Below are 20982 nucleotides of genomic sequence, written 5' to 3'. Positions count from 1 at the left end.
TTTGAGTACAGCAGGTGGAATGTCATCCGGTCCAGCACCCTCGTTTGGATCAAGTGCCTCCAACTTACTTTGTACGTTTATGGCTGAAAAAGTTACAGCAGTTTATTGACTGATTCAACCCAAAGTCATATGTTGGCTGCGGTATGTTGCTCAGGTGGAATACGGATGAGAAGAATCTTGAGAAAAGATTACACTTTCCTCCTTGCGTCAGTATAGTTAATCTGTTATTTGTGTATTTACGAAAGCTTGGATACTGGACTATAAAAATATTGACTCCGCTCCAAATGTACAGATATGGATTTTCAATTCATATTGTTTTGGTCTTCAATTATGTGTGTTTATTTCCAATATTTTATAATATTGACTCCGCTCTAAATGTACAGATATAGATTTTCAATTCATATATTTTATTTCCATATTAATAAATAATACACTATAGTACCCTTTTTTATTTTATTTTATTTCCAATATTTTAATAAATTTATATTCATAAATTTAAATCAATTTAGTGCGAATTAATGAGCTGATGTCACCTGTCTGCCATGTCATCTTATGGGACGTATGACACTAAACAACCCTACTTGCAACGTTGCCAATTCTACCAGGCCAACCAAGAAACTTAGCATTGTTGCAAGAAGAGATCTCTTCGTCACCTAGCAAAACAATCAGCGGAAGCTTTTTTGAGCTGTTAATATGGAATTGGAGCATTTTTGTTTTATTGCAGTTTGTTTAGAAGAAGCTTGTTGCTTTGGAACCATTGAAAACCTCTATTGGAACTCTAGTAAAGAGCTGTGTTCAGAGTTGCATGGTATAAAACTTATGTCACCCTCTGTGAAACTAAGTTGATATGTCAACAGGCGGTGGGACACACGGGAGGGACTAAGGCTAACATATCCTGTAGTGTCAGCGTTCGCCGCTAGAACTGCTAAGTTGAACAAATTTAATTTTTTTTTTAATTTTTAGTTATAAAATTAACTTTTTAATTATAAAATTAATTTTTAATTTTTAAAATTAAACTGTCATAACATAACCTAACCAACCAGACTTGCTGATAATATAAAAACTATATAATATAAAAATCTAATTAATGATTACTTCTAATTTTTAATTAATTATAAAATTAATTTAAAAATTTAGTATTATAAAATTAAACTGTCATAACCTAACCTAACCAACCAAACTTGCTGATATGAAAAATTTGTTGACAAAAAGTTAGTGCTGCCAGCGGGATTCGAACCCGGGTCCTCTTGTACATCAATCCGAAACGCTACCAACTGTGCTACGAACGCCGCTGAAATCACATCGTTTCGTTACGGTAATCGTGTTGCCTCAAGAAAAGACATTAGCCGCTAGAGATATGACGTCACTACACCTTTAGCCTTAGTCCCTTCCGTGTGCCCATTCCTGTCAACCGGAGGAGACTGAGGATAGGATAGGAACTGAACTGCCAACTGACTGAACTAGAGCTTCAACAACACAACTTACTAAACACTAGAACTAATATAATATAAACGAAACGCCAAAAATGGCGGCCGGTCCGATTGCTGAACGAAATCAAGGTAAATATTAATCGTAATTGTTAGACAATCAATCATAAACCATAATTCGTTAAGAAAATAACGAGCGAATCGTTACATGTTTAGTGCATAAAAAAAGTTTTCCATTATTATCTCTTTTCATAGGCTAGGTACTGGATTGTTTATCGCATCAATAGAGGTTATGTTTTTATTTAAGTTCACAAACCAAGATTAAAGTAAGCTTAGGCCCTACTATTTATTTAATTATTATTATCTTCACGGCATTTGCCATTTTACAGTTACATACAAAAGGAATATGGCTAGGGAGTGTGCAAGTTTAGTGAATTTGTTGTCAAGTCGAGTTTTCAAGAAGCTTCGAGCTTAATAGCCTAACTTAGGCCTAGGCCTAAGTATTTTTGGTAATTACATAGATGAGGGTGACCAAGAGTTCTATAGAAATTTATATATCATTAGAAACTAGATTTTTACCTGAAAATAATGGTGCAAAAACATTTCTGCTGCCACAAAAACTGAATTTACTACGATTTTTTGAAGTTTATTTTAATGTTTTATTAGGTACATTGAATCTGCACTACAATGTTTACACTGTAAAACAGAAGTTAATAGGCCTAGCACAATTCACATTTATTGATTGATTATATGCCATTTTAATGTAAATATTACACTCACAACCCACACTTAGAAATATAGTTACGCTAATTTAAGCAGGCAACAACTTATGTATTATTTGATTAAAATTAATTAACATTAAGGCTGCACTTTACTTGACGTCCTACACTCATTCGATTGTTTTTTCGATTCGATATTTTCATTCGATTGTTTCATTCGATATATCGTTTGGTTAGTTAGGTTAGGTTAACCTTACCTAACTAACCAAACGATATATCGAATGAAGCAATCGATTAATCGATATATCGATAGATATTTTCATTCGGATGAGTGTAGGACGTCAAGTAAAGTGCAGCCAACATTAATAAACACCTCTAGGTCGGACATATTTAATCTGGATTTGGGGACTGGATTATGAAAATTGAAGAAGGAATAATAAAATGAATAAACAACAAATTGACACTATTCTAACCCAACCAAACTTGTCGGACAGTTTAAAATTTGTTTTATAAGTTGAAAAAGACATGTGAGGTTGGTAGGTTGGATGTTATGTGGATTCGTGACTATATTAAGTCCTATGAAGGTAAGTTAGGTTAGATTAGGGAAGGTAAAGTTTAGGTTATATTTAGTTTAGTTTAGTTTATACTTTTTACAAAGTGCAAAAACAGTCTGGAGATAATATACATCAACAACTCGAATCATAATAACCTAAACTTTACCTTCCTAATCTAACCTAACTTCAAAACACTTAACAGTCACAAATCCGCATAACACCCAACCTACCAACCTCACATGTCTAAATAAGAACTGAAGTAATAAAATTCAAAAAAATCGTAGTAAATTCAGTTTTTGTGGCAGCAGAAAAATCTTTGCACCAATTTTCAGGTAAAAATCTAGTTTCTAATGATATAGCCTATAAGTTAGGCCTACTATAGAACTCTTGGTCACCCTCATCTATATAATTTCCGTATTTTTAATAAATAAATGAGCACCGATAGGTCAACCCATTGTTGTTAACCATCAATGTAACATTAGTAAGCTATCAACCATCTATGTAGGCCAATGCTAGCCTATTGATAAAATAGTCTCAATAAAATCGATAATTTCAGGGCTAACTAGGCCTAACTTAATTGATGTTTTTTCATTTTGAATTTTTTGTCTGCTTTCCCCCTTAGCTAAATTTAGCTAGGCCTACTATTTCGACGTTCTAGATTGGCAGACTCTCTTACACATTTTCTCTTTCACATTTAAAACAAAATTTTGTTCTTAATTAACTTAATTGATTAAGTTGCACTGGAGCATGAGTGCTGCCTTTGAAATTTAAATAACTTCTTGATCAGCATTGTACGTGTTATTAAATTTACGGAAAGTAAATAAAAGAAACGTCTTATAACACTTAAAACATATTTACGCTTAATACTGTTACTCACAAGACGGTAAAATATACAAAATAGATGGTAAGTGGTGATCGATTTCGATTGGACACTCCAATCATCATCAGACCCAATAGGCGAATGACAAGAATCTTGATTGGCGTCCCTACTTATACCCTATTGGCTACCGGAAGCACCGGCCAATACATTTTTATATGTACAACTGGAATCGAAATTTACTTGTTCATTAATCAACTTATTTCTATTTTTACATTTTTCCTTATAAATATACAATTCTTCCCAAGCATTCATTACATATCCTTTCCTACAATTCTTTAAAATAGGCTACATAAACTATCCTCCATTTTTCCTATTGAGTGGCCATTTTGTAACAGGTGTTGTGCGACATTTGATCTCTCCGGCTTGTTGTTCCTCCACGCAGATGTGTGGTCCTTGAAGCGGTTAACAAAGTTCACAGTCTGTCCAATGTAGAAGCTATCACAATCGTTACAATTGATTTTATAGATGCCGGAAGCGTCGAATTTGTTACAATCTTCTATTTTTGGAAGCAGTATTTTACTCAAGGTGTTCTGAGTCCTGTAGGCTATTGAAACTCCGTATTTCTTACATCTGTTAGCAGTCCTTTGTGTTGTAGTCCCCGTGTAGCTAAATGTGACATATCTGGTGTTTTCCTCTTTTATCTCTTCTAATGTTGTTCTGCTGCGTAGTGTATTCTGTCTATTGATTTTTCTCCTCGTCTTTCTTGCGATGTCCTCTATTGTCTTGGTTCGAAATCCATTAACTTGAGCGATCTTCTTAATGGTGTCCAGTTCTTTCTTCCTATTGGCTTGGCTAAGTGGGATCTTATAGGCTCGGTACATCGAGGATCTAAAGGCTGCGGTCTTGTGGATTGTCGGATGGATAGACTTGCTGTTTATTGTAGTGTCCATTTGCGTAGGTTTACTGTAGATGTCAAACTCGATCTTGCTGTCTTTTCTCTCTAATGTGAGGTGCAGGAAGTTGATCTTTTCGTTATCTTCAAACTCGTTGGTAAAGGTGAGGTTTGGATGGTGGCTGTTAAGTGTCTGCATCATCGTTTCGTGCTCTTGCTCCTGGGATTGTCTGAAGATAACAAGAATGTCGTCTACATATCTAACATACAGTTTTACATCATGATTCTTTCTTAAATTCTGTAACATTTCTTTTTCCTGATGCTGTAAAAATATTTCTGACAAAATTGCCGAAAGTGGACTTCCCATAGCTAAACTATCTGTTTGTTCGTAAAATCTATATTGTTAAATCTGAAATAGTTTTGTTTCCAAACAGTCACAAGCAATTTTACAATCTGATTGACATATTCGTTGTCTAAACTATTCTGTAAAAGCCTACATTTAACAAGATCTACAGTTTCAGATACAGGTATGTTGGTGTACAGATTTGTAGGGGTATAAGTAGGGATGCCATTCAAGATTCTTGTCATTCGCCTATTGGGTCTGATGATGATTGGAGTGTCCAATCAAAATCGATCACCACTTACCATCTATTTTGTATATTTACCGTCTTGTGAGTAACAGTATAAGCGTAAATATATGTTTTAAGTGTTATAAGACGTTTCTTTTATTTACTTTCCGTTTGAAATTTATTTCAAATGAATTGATGTTTTGCCGCATTTAATTTATAACAAGTACCTCCACAATGTAGACAGTTTTTCTTACTCTCACTCTTCTCCTGTCTAAGTCTATGCGGTAGTGCCTAACTTAAGTTAGTCTAGTCCTTGGTATTTTTGGATTTGATATTTCACTACCCTTTCAGTAGAATGAATAGCTGCCTAACTTATAAGTAAAAATTCAGTTTCAGTTCGACCTACCGGTATGGAAAAAACTTCAATGTCACAGATGGCCAAATACATCTTACTTAAAAAAAACAGTTAACTTAAATAAGTTAAGAACTGAACTTAAGAAGTTAAGAAGTTGATAACTTAAAAAAGGTATACAAACAAAATTTAAACTAAGCAATGCAAGAATTATACAGCGAAATAAAATCTTGTGTGCTTTTCAGCGCATGAACACGTTTTTGTCTCTATTTTTATCGCTTTACAGAAAGCTATTTAAACTGCAGTCATGAATAGGTTTGCCCATTATTATTCAAGCAATTTGCTCTTTTCAGATGCAACAATCTATGTTGGAGGACTGGACGACAAAGTGTCGGAAACTCTTATGTGGGAATTGTTTGTACAGGCTGGACCAGTTGGTAAGTAATAGGGTACTTTAACTGTCGATCATTAGTAATGGATATTGCTTGAAGGATGGGATTGTATGTTGAACTTAAAGTGCAAAGTCAATTCAATTCTAATTCTGGTAAATTCTATCTAATTACATAAAAATATAGTCCCCTAAGGTAAGTTAAACTTTATCTTTTCAATGAAAATATATATTTTCAATTAAATTGCCTTAAATGTGATAAGTTAAGACCTCGTAATACAACAGTGTGGCTTTGAAAGAATAGGCAGCTATTATGTAGTGTACAGTTAAGCATTTTCTTTAAAAAAAAGTTTTTTCTTAGTAAGCTATTTATTATAAAATTTAATTGTCTGTTATAAAATTTAACTGCCAAAAGTAAAGTTAAGATAGAAAATGAATACTCAGAAACCTTCCAAACCCATTCAGGGGTTAGACAAGGGGATGGACTGTCACCAATTCTTTTCAATATTGCAATAGAAGAAACCTTAAAAAGCACTAAACATATCAAAGCTGGAATAAACTTCGGATCTATAGTAAACACACTTGCTTTTGCGGATGATGTTGCATTAGTTGCAGAATCAAAAGAGGACCTAGGTAAGCTTACTGAGATTATTATAAGGGAAGCAAATAAGATTGGACTTAAAATAAGTGAAGAGAAGTCAAAATATCTGAAAGTCGGAAGAACCCAAACTGAAGGAGCTGAACCTTTTAGGGTCAATAACCATAATTTTGAAAGAGTAAACGAATTTAAATACCTCGGAGTCTCAGTTAACTGGAATAATGAAAGAGGAACAGAAATAGAAAAGAGACTGATTGCAGCAACCAAATGTTTCTGGGGCGTATCAAAAATATTTAGTTCAAAAATACTATCCAAAAACACAAAATTAAGAATCTATAAAACTTTAATTCAACCAGTGCTTTTATATGGTTTGGAAACCTGGACATTAACTAAAAATCATGAAAACAAACTTATAATTTTTGAGAACAAAATTTTGAGGAAGATTTTCGGACCTATAAATGAAGAAGGTATGTGGCGAATAAGAAAAAACCGAGAGCTCCAGACGGCTGAGATGGGCAGGCCATGTAGAAAGAAGGGAAGAAGAAAGTATGCTTAAGAAGATCGCCAATGGACAACCACGAGGCACTCGCCCGCTAGGAAGACCGAAGTTGAGATGGAGAGACCAAGTCCAGAAGGACCTACGCAGAGTGGGGGCATCTCTTGACATGGCGGCAGATCGGCAGCAGTGGAGGCAACTTGTTGGCGAGGCCAAAAACCTTCTTAGGTTTGAGTGGCCAAGGAGGTAAGGTAAGGTAATTGTCTGTTTACCGGTACCTCCCCAGTGGTCATTAATCTTGCATTCAAATCTGTAAGTCACTGGTTTGATTCCAAATGAGATGGCCTAGTTTCTGAACACAGGTGCCATTGTTACTAAGCTGTCAATTAATCATATTAACTAATATAAGGTGGACATTAGATATTAACAAGAAAAAGGTTTGACCATTCCCTTACAAAAAACATTTAAAAACTGAATTCCAAATGGGGTGAAAACCAAACAAATAGCCTAAACTTAAACTTATAAAACCACTTTACAAATTTAAAATTGTTACGGAAAGTAAATGAATGAAACGTCTTATAACACTTAAAACATATATTTACGCTTATACTGTTAAGGCGAATGACATAACGTCATAACATAACATACGGTAACGTCATTCGCCTATTGGGTCTGATGATGATTGGAGTGTCCAATCAAAATCGATCACCACTTACCATCTGTTTTGTATATTTACCATCTTGTGAATAACAGTATAAGCATAAATATATGTTTTAAGTGTTATAAGACTTTCTTTTATTTACTTTCCGTCAATTTAATAACACGTACAATGCTGATCAAGAAGTTATTTAAAATTGTTGTCATGAATTGTTCCAGTCAGTTGTATAGTCATTTATAAGAGGCTACTTAAAATCTCCTTAATACAGGGTGACACAAAGGAACCGGACAATTTTTATATACGTAGTACACAGTAGTTAAAAGGAATAAAATGGTTTTAATACTGTACATAGTGATTTAAACATTTGCCATTTGTTACCGAACAGTCATTCTTAATAGCGTATTTCGGCTTGGCGTTTATTGTTCCATGGCGTTCAATATTAAAATGTCGACGAAATCTCAGCTGGGTTTTGACGACGGATTTACCATTATGGACAAAAGTATCGTATGCAAAAACGTGATGGTCTAATGTCCACTAAGCCATTTCAAATTTCAAAAAAATGGCAACCCTCACTGAAGTTAATGACATAACCTCAATCTTCCTACCACGTGCGACAACCTCTGTGTTTACATATAGTGTTTATATGTAAATAGTAACATGACGCAATCTATCCGACATGTCGGTCAACGATGTAGAAGACAAGTATTACAAGTAAGTAAGTGTGTCACCCTGTACCTTGAAACAGCTTAATTACTGTCATCCCTAAACAGCATTACTTGCCATGTAAGAAAGGTTAGGGTTTTTTATTCTCAAGATAAGCAATGTTTGTAGGCTAAAAATGGTTTTTTACCCATTATTCTACTAACTTAGGCCTACTTCAATACTGAATTTAAAATGTTGGTACAGTAGGCTCCTTTGTTAAATTAGTTATGTTAGGTTTTTGTAGTGTTAGGCCCCTATTACACGAGGTAGCCTGGCGACGTCGCCAGCGGCAGTAGCTGGCGACGCACTGGCCACCAAACCTATAACCAGTTGAGTAGCCAGTTGAGTAGCCAGAATTTTACCGCCGTGGCGCCGTTGTTGTGAGTGCTTGTCTTGCACTTGTACTTGTTGTGAGCGGTGTTTACAGTGAATAATGAGTGATTATAAGTATCTTCTCCTTCTGTTACTTCTGAAGAAAAGGAGGCAAAGGAAGAGAAAAATGTACGTTCATCCAATGCTTAGTGCAAGAGAATCAAAAGGGTTATATTACACCCTTTTTGATGAGCTCTGTGCGGACAATAAAAAATGTTTCAATTATTTTCGTATGTCACAATCCAGTTTCTTCGAGTCATAAAGGATGATATAGACATTTTATCAACTGAAGTGAACAATTCACAAACTCACAACACAACAGTGTGCAAGTACCCCCGTGATATGAACTAACCGAGTGGCGACGTGATACTGGCGACCTAGTGTAATAAGCTCCATATGCTACAACGCAGCGTCGCCAATATGGGTAGCCAGTGGCTACCACAGTGGCGACGGGGCTCGGTAGCAAGTCGGTCGCCAAAGTGTGGCTGCGTCGCTGGCTACCCTCGTGTAATAACATCCATAAGAATCAATGCCCCATGACAAGCTGAGTAGCCAGTTTGGTCGCTGGCGACGTCGCCAGGCTACCTCGTGTAATAGGGGCCTTATTGTTATGTATTTGTTTTAGTTAACGTTCACATGCCAAAGGACCGTGTCACTCAGATGCACCAAGGCTATGGTTTTGTGGAGTTCATGGGAGAAGATGATGCGGATTATGCAATCAAGATAATGAACATGATAAAGCTGTACGGGAAGCCCATCAGAGTTAACAAGGTTGGATTTTTTATTCTGTTATAACTATGTATAGGCTATCCTTAATGTAATTGAAAGAAACAAAGCATAATCTTAAGTAAATATTAAAAAAGTAGGCAGTATCCTAGAAGTTCAGTAGGCTAATTATTGGTTTTCTCAAACACATACAGTAGACTCCCTCTTACCCTGACTCCTACCACAGAAAACATACTACTATAACCCAGAATGCCAACCGCATGGTAAAAAGCGTTTAGTACTTTGAGAGAGCTTTGCCTGTCAGTTCGTAGGCAGGGCCACCAGCGTTGCAATGCACTGAGCATAGCAACGCTGGTGGCTCTGCCTACAAATTGAAAGGCAAAGCTCGCTCAAAGTACTTAGGCCTAACGCTTTTTACCATGCGGTTAGCATTCTGGGTTATAGTAGTATGTTTTTCCGTGCTCCTACCAACCGAGGCCAGTTTGGATAACGGGTTTTCCGGTTAAACTGACGTCCCCAAAAACTCGTTAAAACGGAACGCATACTGCACAGTATTTGACTTAATTGAGTTTAATTGACTTATTTGACTCTTTGGGATCAACTTCAATGCAAACAATATAACACCATCACTCAATAACGGCTGAACACATTTCAGCCAAACTTAACAAGACTACTTAGACTAATAATGAGATGGTTTGTAAACAAACAAATTTCAATTAGATAATGCTAATGCAATTTAAAACGAACTTAAAATTTCAAATTTTTAACATTAGGCTTATGGGACTAAAGTAGCTATGATAGTTTTTTTGTTTACAAGAAAAATGTAAACAAGAGAATCATAAGGTATTTCTGAACTTTCTATACTTTTCTTTTAAACGTTTTTAAACCATTCCTATAATTTTAATAAACAAGAAAATGCCGTTAAAACATTTTTTAAGGCGCGGAATTCACTGAAAATCGAGAAATTATACGGAACTACTTTCTCAATGCGCGGAGCATAAACAAGGAGCGGAGGGATACGGACCGGTGACTACTTTCTTGGGAACCTATTTGTGTTGCCAGCTGATTAGAAACAGCCAATGTTAGAAATCAGGATTTAATAAGCGATATATCGAACCGCATCGAAATCGGTATTTAATCCGATAATACCTCATAGGTTATATTAAGTTGAATTACATTGACGGTACAGTAAGTTATTACACTTATTGATAAAACGCAGATTGAACACTGATCTAATTTAGGCAGGTGGGGAGGTAGGTCGGGGTTTATGAGTATTCGTGACTATATTAAGTGTTTTGAAGTAAGGTTAGATTAGGAAGGTAAAGTGTAGGTTATAGGTAGGTGATCGGGTTGTTTATTTGTGTTGCACCATATAATTTTTATCTTTTGGAATGGAATAGTTGGTTAAGGTTAAACGGGGAAACGATTTCAAAAATGCTTGCATATGGTCTTAACTTAACAAACCATCTACAGTATTCTAGCTTTGACTTTATATAAAGTCAATGATTCTAGCAAATTATTACATACTGACCAAAAGAAAAGAGAACATTTGGTTTTGGATCTTTGACCATAGCAAAACTAACATATAATTTATGGAATGTGAAAAGTTGTATATCATTATATACTATTCTGTAATATTAATAATTGTTCGGCAAATCCTCATTTTAATGGCTCGGCTGAAAATGGAATCTGCATTTTGTGAAACAGTTATTTGGTAACAATTCAGTCATTTCAAGTGTTGATAAAATTTCCTTTCTCTTTTTTATACTTTAATGCCCTTTTTGGATGTTAATATCAGATTCCAACTACTGTAATATTTTCCTGGTCAAAACTACCTTACACTTCTCGAAGAGGTAAATTTGAATTATTATAATTTTAATCTTTAAAACCAGCATTAGTAAATAAATCTATTGACCTTTTTGCATTTAGTTACTTATACAAATATCAAATCACGTTTGTTCCGCTCAACTGGCTTTCACCTCTCTGAAAGCAACCCTAGTATAGGAGAGCATTCTATTGAGACACGTGATCACGTGTCTCAAAAAATCTTTCCTACGAGAACAGTCGTTTTAGTACTGCCCACTTCCTGCCAATAACTTATGGTCCGGTTAAACCGATGTGCTTATTTAACTGACTTCCGGTTAAAGAGATGTAATTTCCACCGAGTGTAGTCCAGTAAAACCAATGTCCGGTTTAAAGGTGTCCAGATAAGAGGGAGTCTACTATAGAGTGAAAGCCTTCCAAACCCCTTAAATGTTTGCGTTTTGATACAAACTCTACATATTGATAAGCTGACACCATTTGTCACTCTTCAATTCTCATACATCTGTTTTATGTAGTTTTGATTTTCCCTTGTAGATTAAAAAAAGTAATTAGGCCTATTAAAGAAATTTTATACTGTTTAATGTATCCAACATATTTAAGAAATTCAAGTTCGTGTAACCTAATAATGTAAAATGGTGGATGCTGTTGGTGAATGAATAAATAAATCAAGTGAGAATCCAGTCAGGCAAATGGAAATTTGCTTAGTCTGCAGGTTTGCTGCAGTAGGGGTATTAATGTATTTTAAACTGAAACTTGTACTAGAGTTAGTAGTTTAGATAAAAAAAAAAACAGGCTATTGCAGTTGGTCTTCGGTTTTTGTAATAGCCAAACCTTTTGATAACTCCAAGTGTGCAAGATTGGTGTTGAAGTAATGGTTTTATTTATCGTATGCCTACAATTTAAGAAGGCAACTTTAATTCACTCGTTTTCTAAACTCTTAAGTATGATTCTTCAATTGTTTGACAGTGAAAAAAATAGTGAAATGAAAAATTCTGATGAATGTAGGCCTACTAAATTTCACTACTACCACAGTTGAACAGGGTTATGTCCAAAAGGTTGATCTCATCTTTTGTCTCTTTTACAGGCTTCAGCACATCAAAAGAACCTAGACGTTGGGGCCAACATATTCATTGGAAATTTGGATGCAGAAGTTGATGAAAAATTGCTGTACGACACATTTTCAGCCTTTGGTGTCATCTTACAAACGCCGAAGGTAAAACGTGTTAGCATTAAATTTGGCTACTTGGCCATTAAAAATGTCTCATATATACATTTTTGTAATTTTTCAGATAACCATTTCAGTAAAATAATCTGTATTATGTTATTCTTACAATGGTTACATAAAATACATAATTTCAAAGTAGTAATACAAACATAAGTGCCATGAGATTTTGAACCATTATATTTTTGTAGCTACTTAAGCAAAATAATCGCTTGAGAAAGTGAGAAGGGGACGTGCTTTATTATTGCTTTAACACGTTAGCTGCGGCACGTCAAATGGCGCGCAGCCCTCAGCGTCGAACAAACCCGAATGCTGCGTGTGATTAGCTTTCCAATTTTGGTCTGACGAATAGCAAATAACGTGCGAGGATGTCCTGCTTTACAACGACGTAGTTCGCTAAACACCCACAGATAGCAGCACTGCTTGGAACGTAGCCGGTCCCATTGGAATTGTATTGCCAAATGGAGGGAAAAAGACGGGACAAAAAGTAGATTTTTGAGATTGCCAGACAGGGATTTTACTGGGAAATTTACTACCAACCTACACCACAACAAAATGCAAGTCACATACTACACGCTAACATGGTATAGGTCAGCTTTCGGCCGACGCTAGAGCAAAAAGGAAGATATACAAAAGGCATTGCCGAGCGTTCCCGATGGGATACGGACGCACCGTACCCGATCGGGAACTGCCGCACTCTACGTGTTAAGTTTGTTTATACATTCTGAGGTACCACAAGGGGTATCTGTAAACACAAAACACTTAAGGTATTGGCAGGAGGGCCATCGGCCAGGTTAGCAACACAAAATACATAAAACAACAACATTTACAAAGCTACATTTACTCAATTGATAATGTAAACTCTTACCTTAGCAATCCTTATTGTGGTTATCCGATATTAATTTCGAACCCGTAGGTCCATCTTCAGTCGGTGGTCTCCCTAGACTTCCGACTGAAGATGGACCTACAGGTTCGAAATTAATATCCAATAACCACATTAAGGATTGCTAAGGTAAGAGTTTACATTATCAATTGAGTAAATGTAGCTTTGTAAATGTTGTTGTTTTATGTATTTTGTGTTGCTAACCTGGCCGATCAATATCAATTGATACATTTACTCCTGAAAATGGTATAATAATAACAAATAATCAAAATAATACCATAATTTCTTAGAGAAATAACAAAAAAACTACTACAATAACAAACAATACCCTTATCTCAGTTTACTGAACATAAAACATAAAAATAGCAAGTAAAATTTTAAAGGAAAGAAAATTCACAGAAATTTATAGGCACTTTTTAAATTATGAAAATTAAAAAAACCAAAAAATTCCAGTGCCTATCTGTATTGTCAGGCTTCCCTTAATAAACTGGCCAATCTCACTGCCATTTGGATATTTATCAAAATCAATTTTTTCCAAACTTAAGGCATCTATGTATATATTAATTACGTAAGCTGATTCTTTGCGTCAAAATTGTGGGCGACTGGGAAGTCGTAGAAGGACGGGAGAGGGCTAAAATTAAAGGTCTCGACCCCGTGACGGCGGGAAAAATAGTGAAATTCCCCAAATCTTGATACAAAATTAGATATAACGTAAACTGTTCTCCATAAGAATATCATTAGAAGTCATTTACTGCTGATATCTGTTTACTTCAATACAGCTGATCGTACTATATCTTGAAAACAGTGATCAATGCACGCATTTGGTTTACTTTTAGCCAGTCAACTATGAAATGTATACTATAATAAAACTGAAATCTTGAAGATTAATCGGAAAAACGTCTGCATTCTTTGTTTATATTTAAATCATATACTCAAGTTTCATTTTTTCATGCTTTTACGTTATTGTCGTGTTAAAGGAATAAACGACATAGAATAAATATTCTGTATAAATAATTAAAGAGTCAAAACTAAATCTAACTTCTGTTTTGTTTTTATTTTTAAATCATATGTTCAAGTTTATTTTAAATGATGTTGTTTTCTTTATATTTCTACACATTTTAAGGTTAAGGTTGTGTTAATATATACAACTAAAATAACCTATAAATGTTATTGGTTCTAAAATGGTGTATTTGCATTCCTTCGTAAGTAAATATTTTTTTTAGTGCAGTGAATATACAACGTAGAGTAATCATATTCGATCATACTTTTATAAAATCACCAGGGATTCAAGATGTTTTGGTATGTAGGCTGTTGGATATATATTCTGTTCATTATAAGTACTGTAATTAATATGAACGCCAGGGGAAGACCACAAAGGCGGGGAACTGTTCATAGGAATGACAGTGCGCGTAGAAGAGCAAGAGTAGATAATGACGAACTTAATCAAGATAGCCTATGTTACAACCCCTTTTTAGGAGACCCATGGTAGACGAGAGAAATGTAAATATTCATGATGCAGGATTACTGGACCAAGAGTGCATTCAATGTAGTGCTCTTCATTTTAGAGAAGAACTAACGAATAATCATTTTATGACATGTTGCTATAACGGACTTATTAACCTTCCTCAGCCAAAAACTAATGTAGAACTTAAAAATTTGTTTGAAGAGAGCCCACAACTGTATAAATTCATTCGACAATACAACAGTGCGATGGCTTTTGCTTATTTTTCAGCCAGTAAGAAAGATATTCCAGGAAAAGGACCATACTGTTTCAAAATTCAAGGACAGATTTATCGTTCAATCTCAGATTTGCTGCCTCAACTCAACATGATGAAGACCAATTGTGTATGGCCAATTGTACATTATTGACACATCAACAGCAACAGAAATTTGTCAAAGGCGTCGAGAAAATAGTGACTTAAAACCTGAAATATTGTCAAAACTAGCTGAAATTCTTTTAGAAAATCCATTTGCACAAATTTACAAAAGAGCTTCGGAAGAAATGGTAGTACAAGGTGACAGTGAATTAGAACTTAGGTTTGTAGACAGGATAAATATGGATCGTCGTAGGTATAATAAGCCTACTGCAGATGAAATTGCAGGTGTCTTCAATTAATCTGAATGCGAACCTCCAATTAATTTTTAAAATTCCAAACAGGGAAGCTTTTATTTATCCTCATTAACCACAAGACCAAAGACCTTAGTAAACCAGTATTTATTCACAAACAATGATATGTTTGCTGCCTTTTCATGTTAAACCACTGGAGTGATTCAAATTATTTATTGAAAATTACATCAACAAAAGCAAACAAAGAAGAAAAACAAACTGGTTTTTACACAAAAAATATGGTGTAGGGATGCCTATTCTGACACATAGATAATGTTATTCTGAGTTTGTTTAAATACCGGAATTGCAATATGTTGTTTTACATTTGAGCTTTTTAGGGACTTATGTCCCTACAAGCCACTAGTTAAAATAATTTTTCCTTATTAGGCCTACCTAAAATTGGGCACACAGACAGAAAATGGAAGATGGATTCTTTTTCATTTAAATTGCATATTGAACTTACATTTCTGGCCATTCAATGTTTAAAATTTAAGTAGGGAATGATGCTTGATGAATATTTGTTTAACATTTAGGAATAGGTAGATGAAAGGTAAAAGTACAATATTAAAAATATGTTTTTTAATGTTTATCAAAATATTATCTTTTTACAGATTATGAGAGATCCAGAAACTGGTAACTCAAAGGGATTTGCTTTTATCAACTACGCAAGTTTTGATGCATCAGATGCTGCAATAGACGCAATGAACGGCCAATATCTCTGCAATCGTCCGGTATCTGTGTCATATGCATACAAGAAAGACGCCAAGGGAGAGAGACACGGATCAGCTGCGGAGAGGTTGTTGGCAGCTCAGAACCCTCTATCACAGGCCGACCGACCTCATCAGCTGTTTGCAGACGCACCACCTACAGCCCCCATTCCACCCCCACCACCTCCTGTGAATGTCATGGGGTTGGGTTTGGGACCTCCTCCACCTCCTGTGGGATTCAACCCTCCGCCACCACCCCCAGTTCCTCCACCAGGATCGATTCCTCCTCCTATGAATCTACCGCCTCCTCCACTTCCTCCTCAGCAACCTCCTCCGATGAACATGTCTCAGATGCCTCCACCCATGGGAAACATGATGAACCAGCAAAACCCTCCACCCCCGCCACTTCCTCCATTACCTCCTACCTCGTCTGCTCCTTCCAACATCATGCCGCCTCAGGGCATGCCCCGTCCACCTATGCCCCCACCTGGGCTGGGTCCACCCAACATGAACATGCCACCTGGACCACCCAACATGCAAAACATGCAGGGTATGCAAATGCCCCCCATGCCTCCAAACATGCCCCCAAATATGCAGGGTCCCATGGGACAGATGCCTCCCAATATGCAAGGCCCACATGGCATGCAAGGCCCACCCAACATGCCACCCAATATGATGAACCAGGGAGGCATGCCTCCACCACCCCGCATGATGCCACCTCCGCCCTGGCAGCAGCAAGGGCCCCCACCACATATGCAGAACCAAGGCGGCCGCTACCCTCCGCCTCCACCTCCTCATGGTAGGTTGTAAGAATAAGATATTCGAACTAGAAATAGACTAATTAACTTTAAAAACTATATAATACCAGCCTCTTAAATATTTTTCAGTTTATTTAAAATCAAAAGTTTAATTTTTCAGGTAACTCAATTACCAGACTTAAACATATCATAGGAGTCTGCAGGTCTCCCAAATTTTACAGGCCAATAGTTGGTCCGAGAGATTCACAAAAGTGAGATATTCAAAAGATGTTCACAATTTCGTCATAATCACAGAAGAGGTTCTTAATTTCAACCCAGTCGCAGGAGATGTTGACATTTTCTGCTGCATTCATGGTAGATGTTCAGAATTTCACGGAATTGCTAGGATCGTTCTGGATTTCATCGTAATTACGAATTATGTTTATTATGATTTTGCTGGGATTGTTTAAGGCAATGTCTCTGCGACCCCAATAATTGCACTACACCTAATTCCAGCAGAGTGAGAGTGCTATTGAATGGCATACATTACATCAACCTTACTTTAATACGCTACGTAGAACAACACAAAAATGTGTCTAAACTTTAAGAAATGGTGGTTATAGATCATATGTTATACATAGTAAAGTATTAAATTAAATTACTTGACTGGTTATTCACTGAAGTTGAGCAGGGCAGGATTCAGTTTGTGACCGCTGACTAGTTATAAAACAATATTTTATATATAAAACAAGCAGGGGGTTTTTATTTGATGATTCTGAATCAACCACTTGACTTTAAATTATTAAGGAAATAATAGACGATGTATGTTCGGTAATTTACTGGACAAATATAATACAAAATCCCTAACCTACATAGTTTTCTAGGGCCTAATTAGTGTGTCTAAATGAAAAATTTCATTTGTGTTGCAAATTAAATATAAATGCAGGTTTTCTTCAGAATTTATGGATTCGTAATACTCACAAGACTTCCTGGCTATCACCCTCTACAACAGGATATAAATGTCTAATAATAAGTCTCAAGCTATTAAAATGACAAATTAACCAGAATTATTTAACGGTTTTATTTATGTGGTTTGGGAAATGGAACGGTTCAGTTATAATTTTCAATGAATTAATTTACACCAAACTATATGATAACATAGACAAATAGAATAAATATAGAGCGTCAGCTGTGCTGCGGTTTTATAAGTTCTGGCGTCCACCGCTAGGTTTGCCGTGTAGTTACGGCGCACACCGCTGCAGCGTTTGCTGGTCACATACGGCTCCTGTGCTCCTCGCCTGCGTTTTTCAACTCACACTTGTACCAAACTCCATTGGAATCTGATGATTTTTACTTGAGTTATTGTGCTAATGGACTTTTATATGTGAATTAAAACAGAATGTATTTTTTGTCTTCTGGGGACATAAAAACAAAAAATAAATTGTCCCAGGGCCAGGTATTACCATGAGACTTGCGGTAATAGCTTATTCTCCAGAGAAAATTCGCTAAAAACCATTTACCAATATTTTAAAGTCATAAAACATAATTTTACGTGTTTGATAATATTTCTATAACCCATACTTTACAGCCATGACATTTTATTTGAACACCTGGTCAAGTTAACTATATTTTACAGGCAATCGCCCCCCGCCTGGCTGGAGACCTCCTCCTCCTCGAGGTGGGCCTCCGTTTGGGCGACCACCGTTTCCGCCACGAGGCCCACCACCTCCCCCCCCTAGACAGCGACCGCCGCAGAACTACCATGATAGAGATGATTACGAAGAAAACAACTATCCTGACTACGGAGAGAACTACTAGGATGTGTGTTTTATTATTAAACACTAGTACTGTATTTATAATATTATGTGTCTGATTTACCTCTTAAACAAACAGATTTTTATTAATATAGAAGTTCTTAATAGAAGTCTAGTAACATTTTAAATATGGTTTTGCATTTTTTGTACCTGTATGACATACTGTATTTATTTAATTTTGGTGTGAGTTAATGAGTCATTAAAACAAATTTGTTATATTGAGAAAATGGTACACAGAATTGTTTTGTTTTATATAGCTAGTTTCTGATCAGCCAGATCAAATCCTTACTGTTTATTCTAATTATTTACCAAAAAGCGACATTGAATTCAAACACTTGTTTATTTCGTCACCAGCATGGCAACCATTTTATTAAAAAGTATAACCCGTAAGCTCCATGTTAATTTTTTTAAATTAATTTTTTGTGCTAAGTTTTTAGCCTATTTTAATTGTAAAGGGGTTCTGCACGGGAGAATATTTTTCTAACAGTATGGCACTATGCACACGAGCTGAATAGAAAGTTTTTAAAGAAACATGCTTGCCTATTAATATATAGATAAGAATAGAGATGATGTTTTTGAAGATGTAAAAAAGTGTTGATTACATAAATTTAAATTATAGACAAGAAGTTTTTTAGATATTATAAATTTAAATTCTTTTTACAAAAACTTTTATAAAAAATACTTTTAATGTAGTTAAATGTTGCCACTATTTAGATTATATTCTTTTTGTAATATCACATAAAAGATCGTGGTAACATTTATACGTTTAATAGGGTTTTTAGCAAATTTCCCATATAGGGAATTATTACCGTAGTACTCATGGTAAGTCCTGGATGCGGGACCAATATTTTTTTCGTTTTGAGGTCCCTAGAGAGGCCAAAAACCCCATCCGTTCAAAATCCGTTAGCACGATAACTCAAGCAAAAATTATCCTATTTTGATGAAATTTGGTATAAACGTGTAAACCTACTTATTCAAACGAGTTCGCGAACCAGCATGATCGGACTATGGGAACGGGGTTTTATGGGGTAAAAATATATTTTTCCCATTTTTTACCCAAAAAATATAAAATTTAGCAGTTTCTTTCCAAACCATTTTGTAGAGCTTAAAAAAAAAATTTAGTATATTGAAGCGTTATTATGCGCCTAATGGTGACGGAGAAAATTCTGAAAAATTTAAATTTAAAATTCCCATGTTATTCTTATGGAGAACAAGTAAACTGTTGTAGTTTGCTTGTTTATGAACATATTTTGATCAAATTTGGATAATGTTTTTATTTCTTACTAACTATCAACATGAAAATAAACGGTATCAGCATTCTGACACATACTTTCTCCCATAAGTTTGTCAACAACCTTTATCGTGTAAGCGGTGAGAGTAAATATACGGAAATGGGATTAGTACAGTTTTTATCAGAATTTAAAGGACTATAACATAATAATTTTTATCAAAATCGTTTGGGCCATTTTTGTGAAAATCCAGGGTTGGTACGGTCAGGGAAAACCTGGAAATGTCAGGGAATTTTGTTGGTCTGGAAAAGTCAGGGAAAAGTCAGGGAATTTTGGAAAAAATCTGGAATTTCTCTTAAAAGACTACATTTTTTACAGATATGCTACATTTTGCATCTACGTCTCAATACTTGGTCAAAAACATCGAAGTTTGACGAAAACATCGATGTAACAAAAACATCGGGAACCTACCATCGATATAAAAAACATCGAACATCGGCAGACATTCTATCATCACCCTCTCATTACTGGCTTTAATTGAACGCACCGAGCTCCCAGTGTTTCTACACGACCAAAAGAATATAATCCCGGTCACTGGGTTAAGAAATCCCGTTTAATCCCTTAAGATTTTTGATTTTAAATTCTGAGTGTTAAATTAGACATATTGTGTTGAAATAGTTGTTTTAACATTGCTTAAGGTAATTTTTTCGATTGGGGTTAGTTTTTCACTAAAATAAAGCATAGTAAATAAAATACCCCCGCCGCAGCAAACCTGCAGACTAAGCGAATTTCCATTTGCCTGATTGGATTTACACTAAAATGTCTCCTTAAAAATATCACATTTATTCCCTACTAGCTGTGTACCCGTTCTACGCACGGGGATCTTATAATATTCAGTTGAAACCTTCTTATATAAAGAACAGCAGTTGGTTTGCATATTTTAAGATATGCTGGCCAAACTATTATACATAGCTTCATTTTATGTTGTTTTTTGTTGTTCCGGATCGGTATGACAATCAATAAAAGGTTAAATTACCTCTGTGTCTGCCGGTCGATCCTATAACGGTAGGCTTACTTTTATTTTTACTATCTGATCTCGTTTGCATGGCTCAATCACGTCCTGGTTGAAGTTCGTTCGCTACGCTCACTCACCTGTATGTTGGAGCTCGTTCGCTGCGCTCACTTT

The 20982-nt window shown here is 35.6% G+C and overlaps 1 protein-coding gene across 1 annotated transcript; it reads left to right on the top strand.

The window, feature by feature from the left end:
* Positions 1-1490: 1490 nt before the first annotated feature.
* Positions 1491-18638, top strand: LOC129002597 (splicing factor 3B subunit 4-like). The gene is made up of 6 exons (XM_054430523.1): positions 1491-1559; positions 5687-5770; positions 9173-9318; positions 12182-12310; positions 15921-16815; positions 18390-18638. Exons 1-6 carry the CDS (start codon positions 1526-1528, stop codon positions 18569-18571), a joined length of 1470 nt encoding a protein of 489 aa, XP_054286498.1. The 5' UTR covers positions 1491-1525; the 3' UTR covers positions 18572-18638.
* Positions 18639-20982: the final 2344 nt, after the last annotated feature.

This window comes from Macrosteles quadrilineatus, unplaced genomic scaffold, assembly GCF_028750875.1.
Source record: "Macrosteles quadrilineatus isolate MER2022 unplaced genomic scaffold, UCM_ALF_1.0 Scaffold_9__3_contigs__length_116548681, whole genome shotgun sequence".
NCBI lineage: Eukaryota > Metazoa > Arthropoda > Insecta > Hemiptera > Cicadellidae > Macrosteles > Macrosteles quadrilineatus.
Note: the sequence above shows the minus strand (reverse complement) of the source record. Positions and strands in the feature narration are given on the sequence as shown.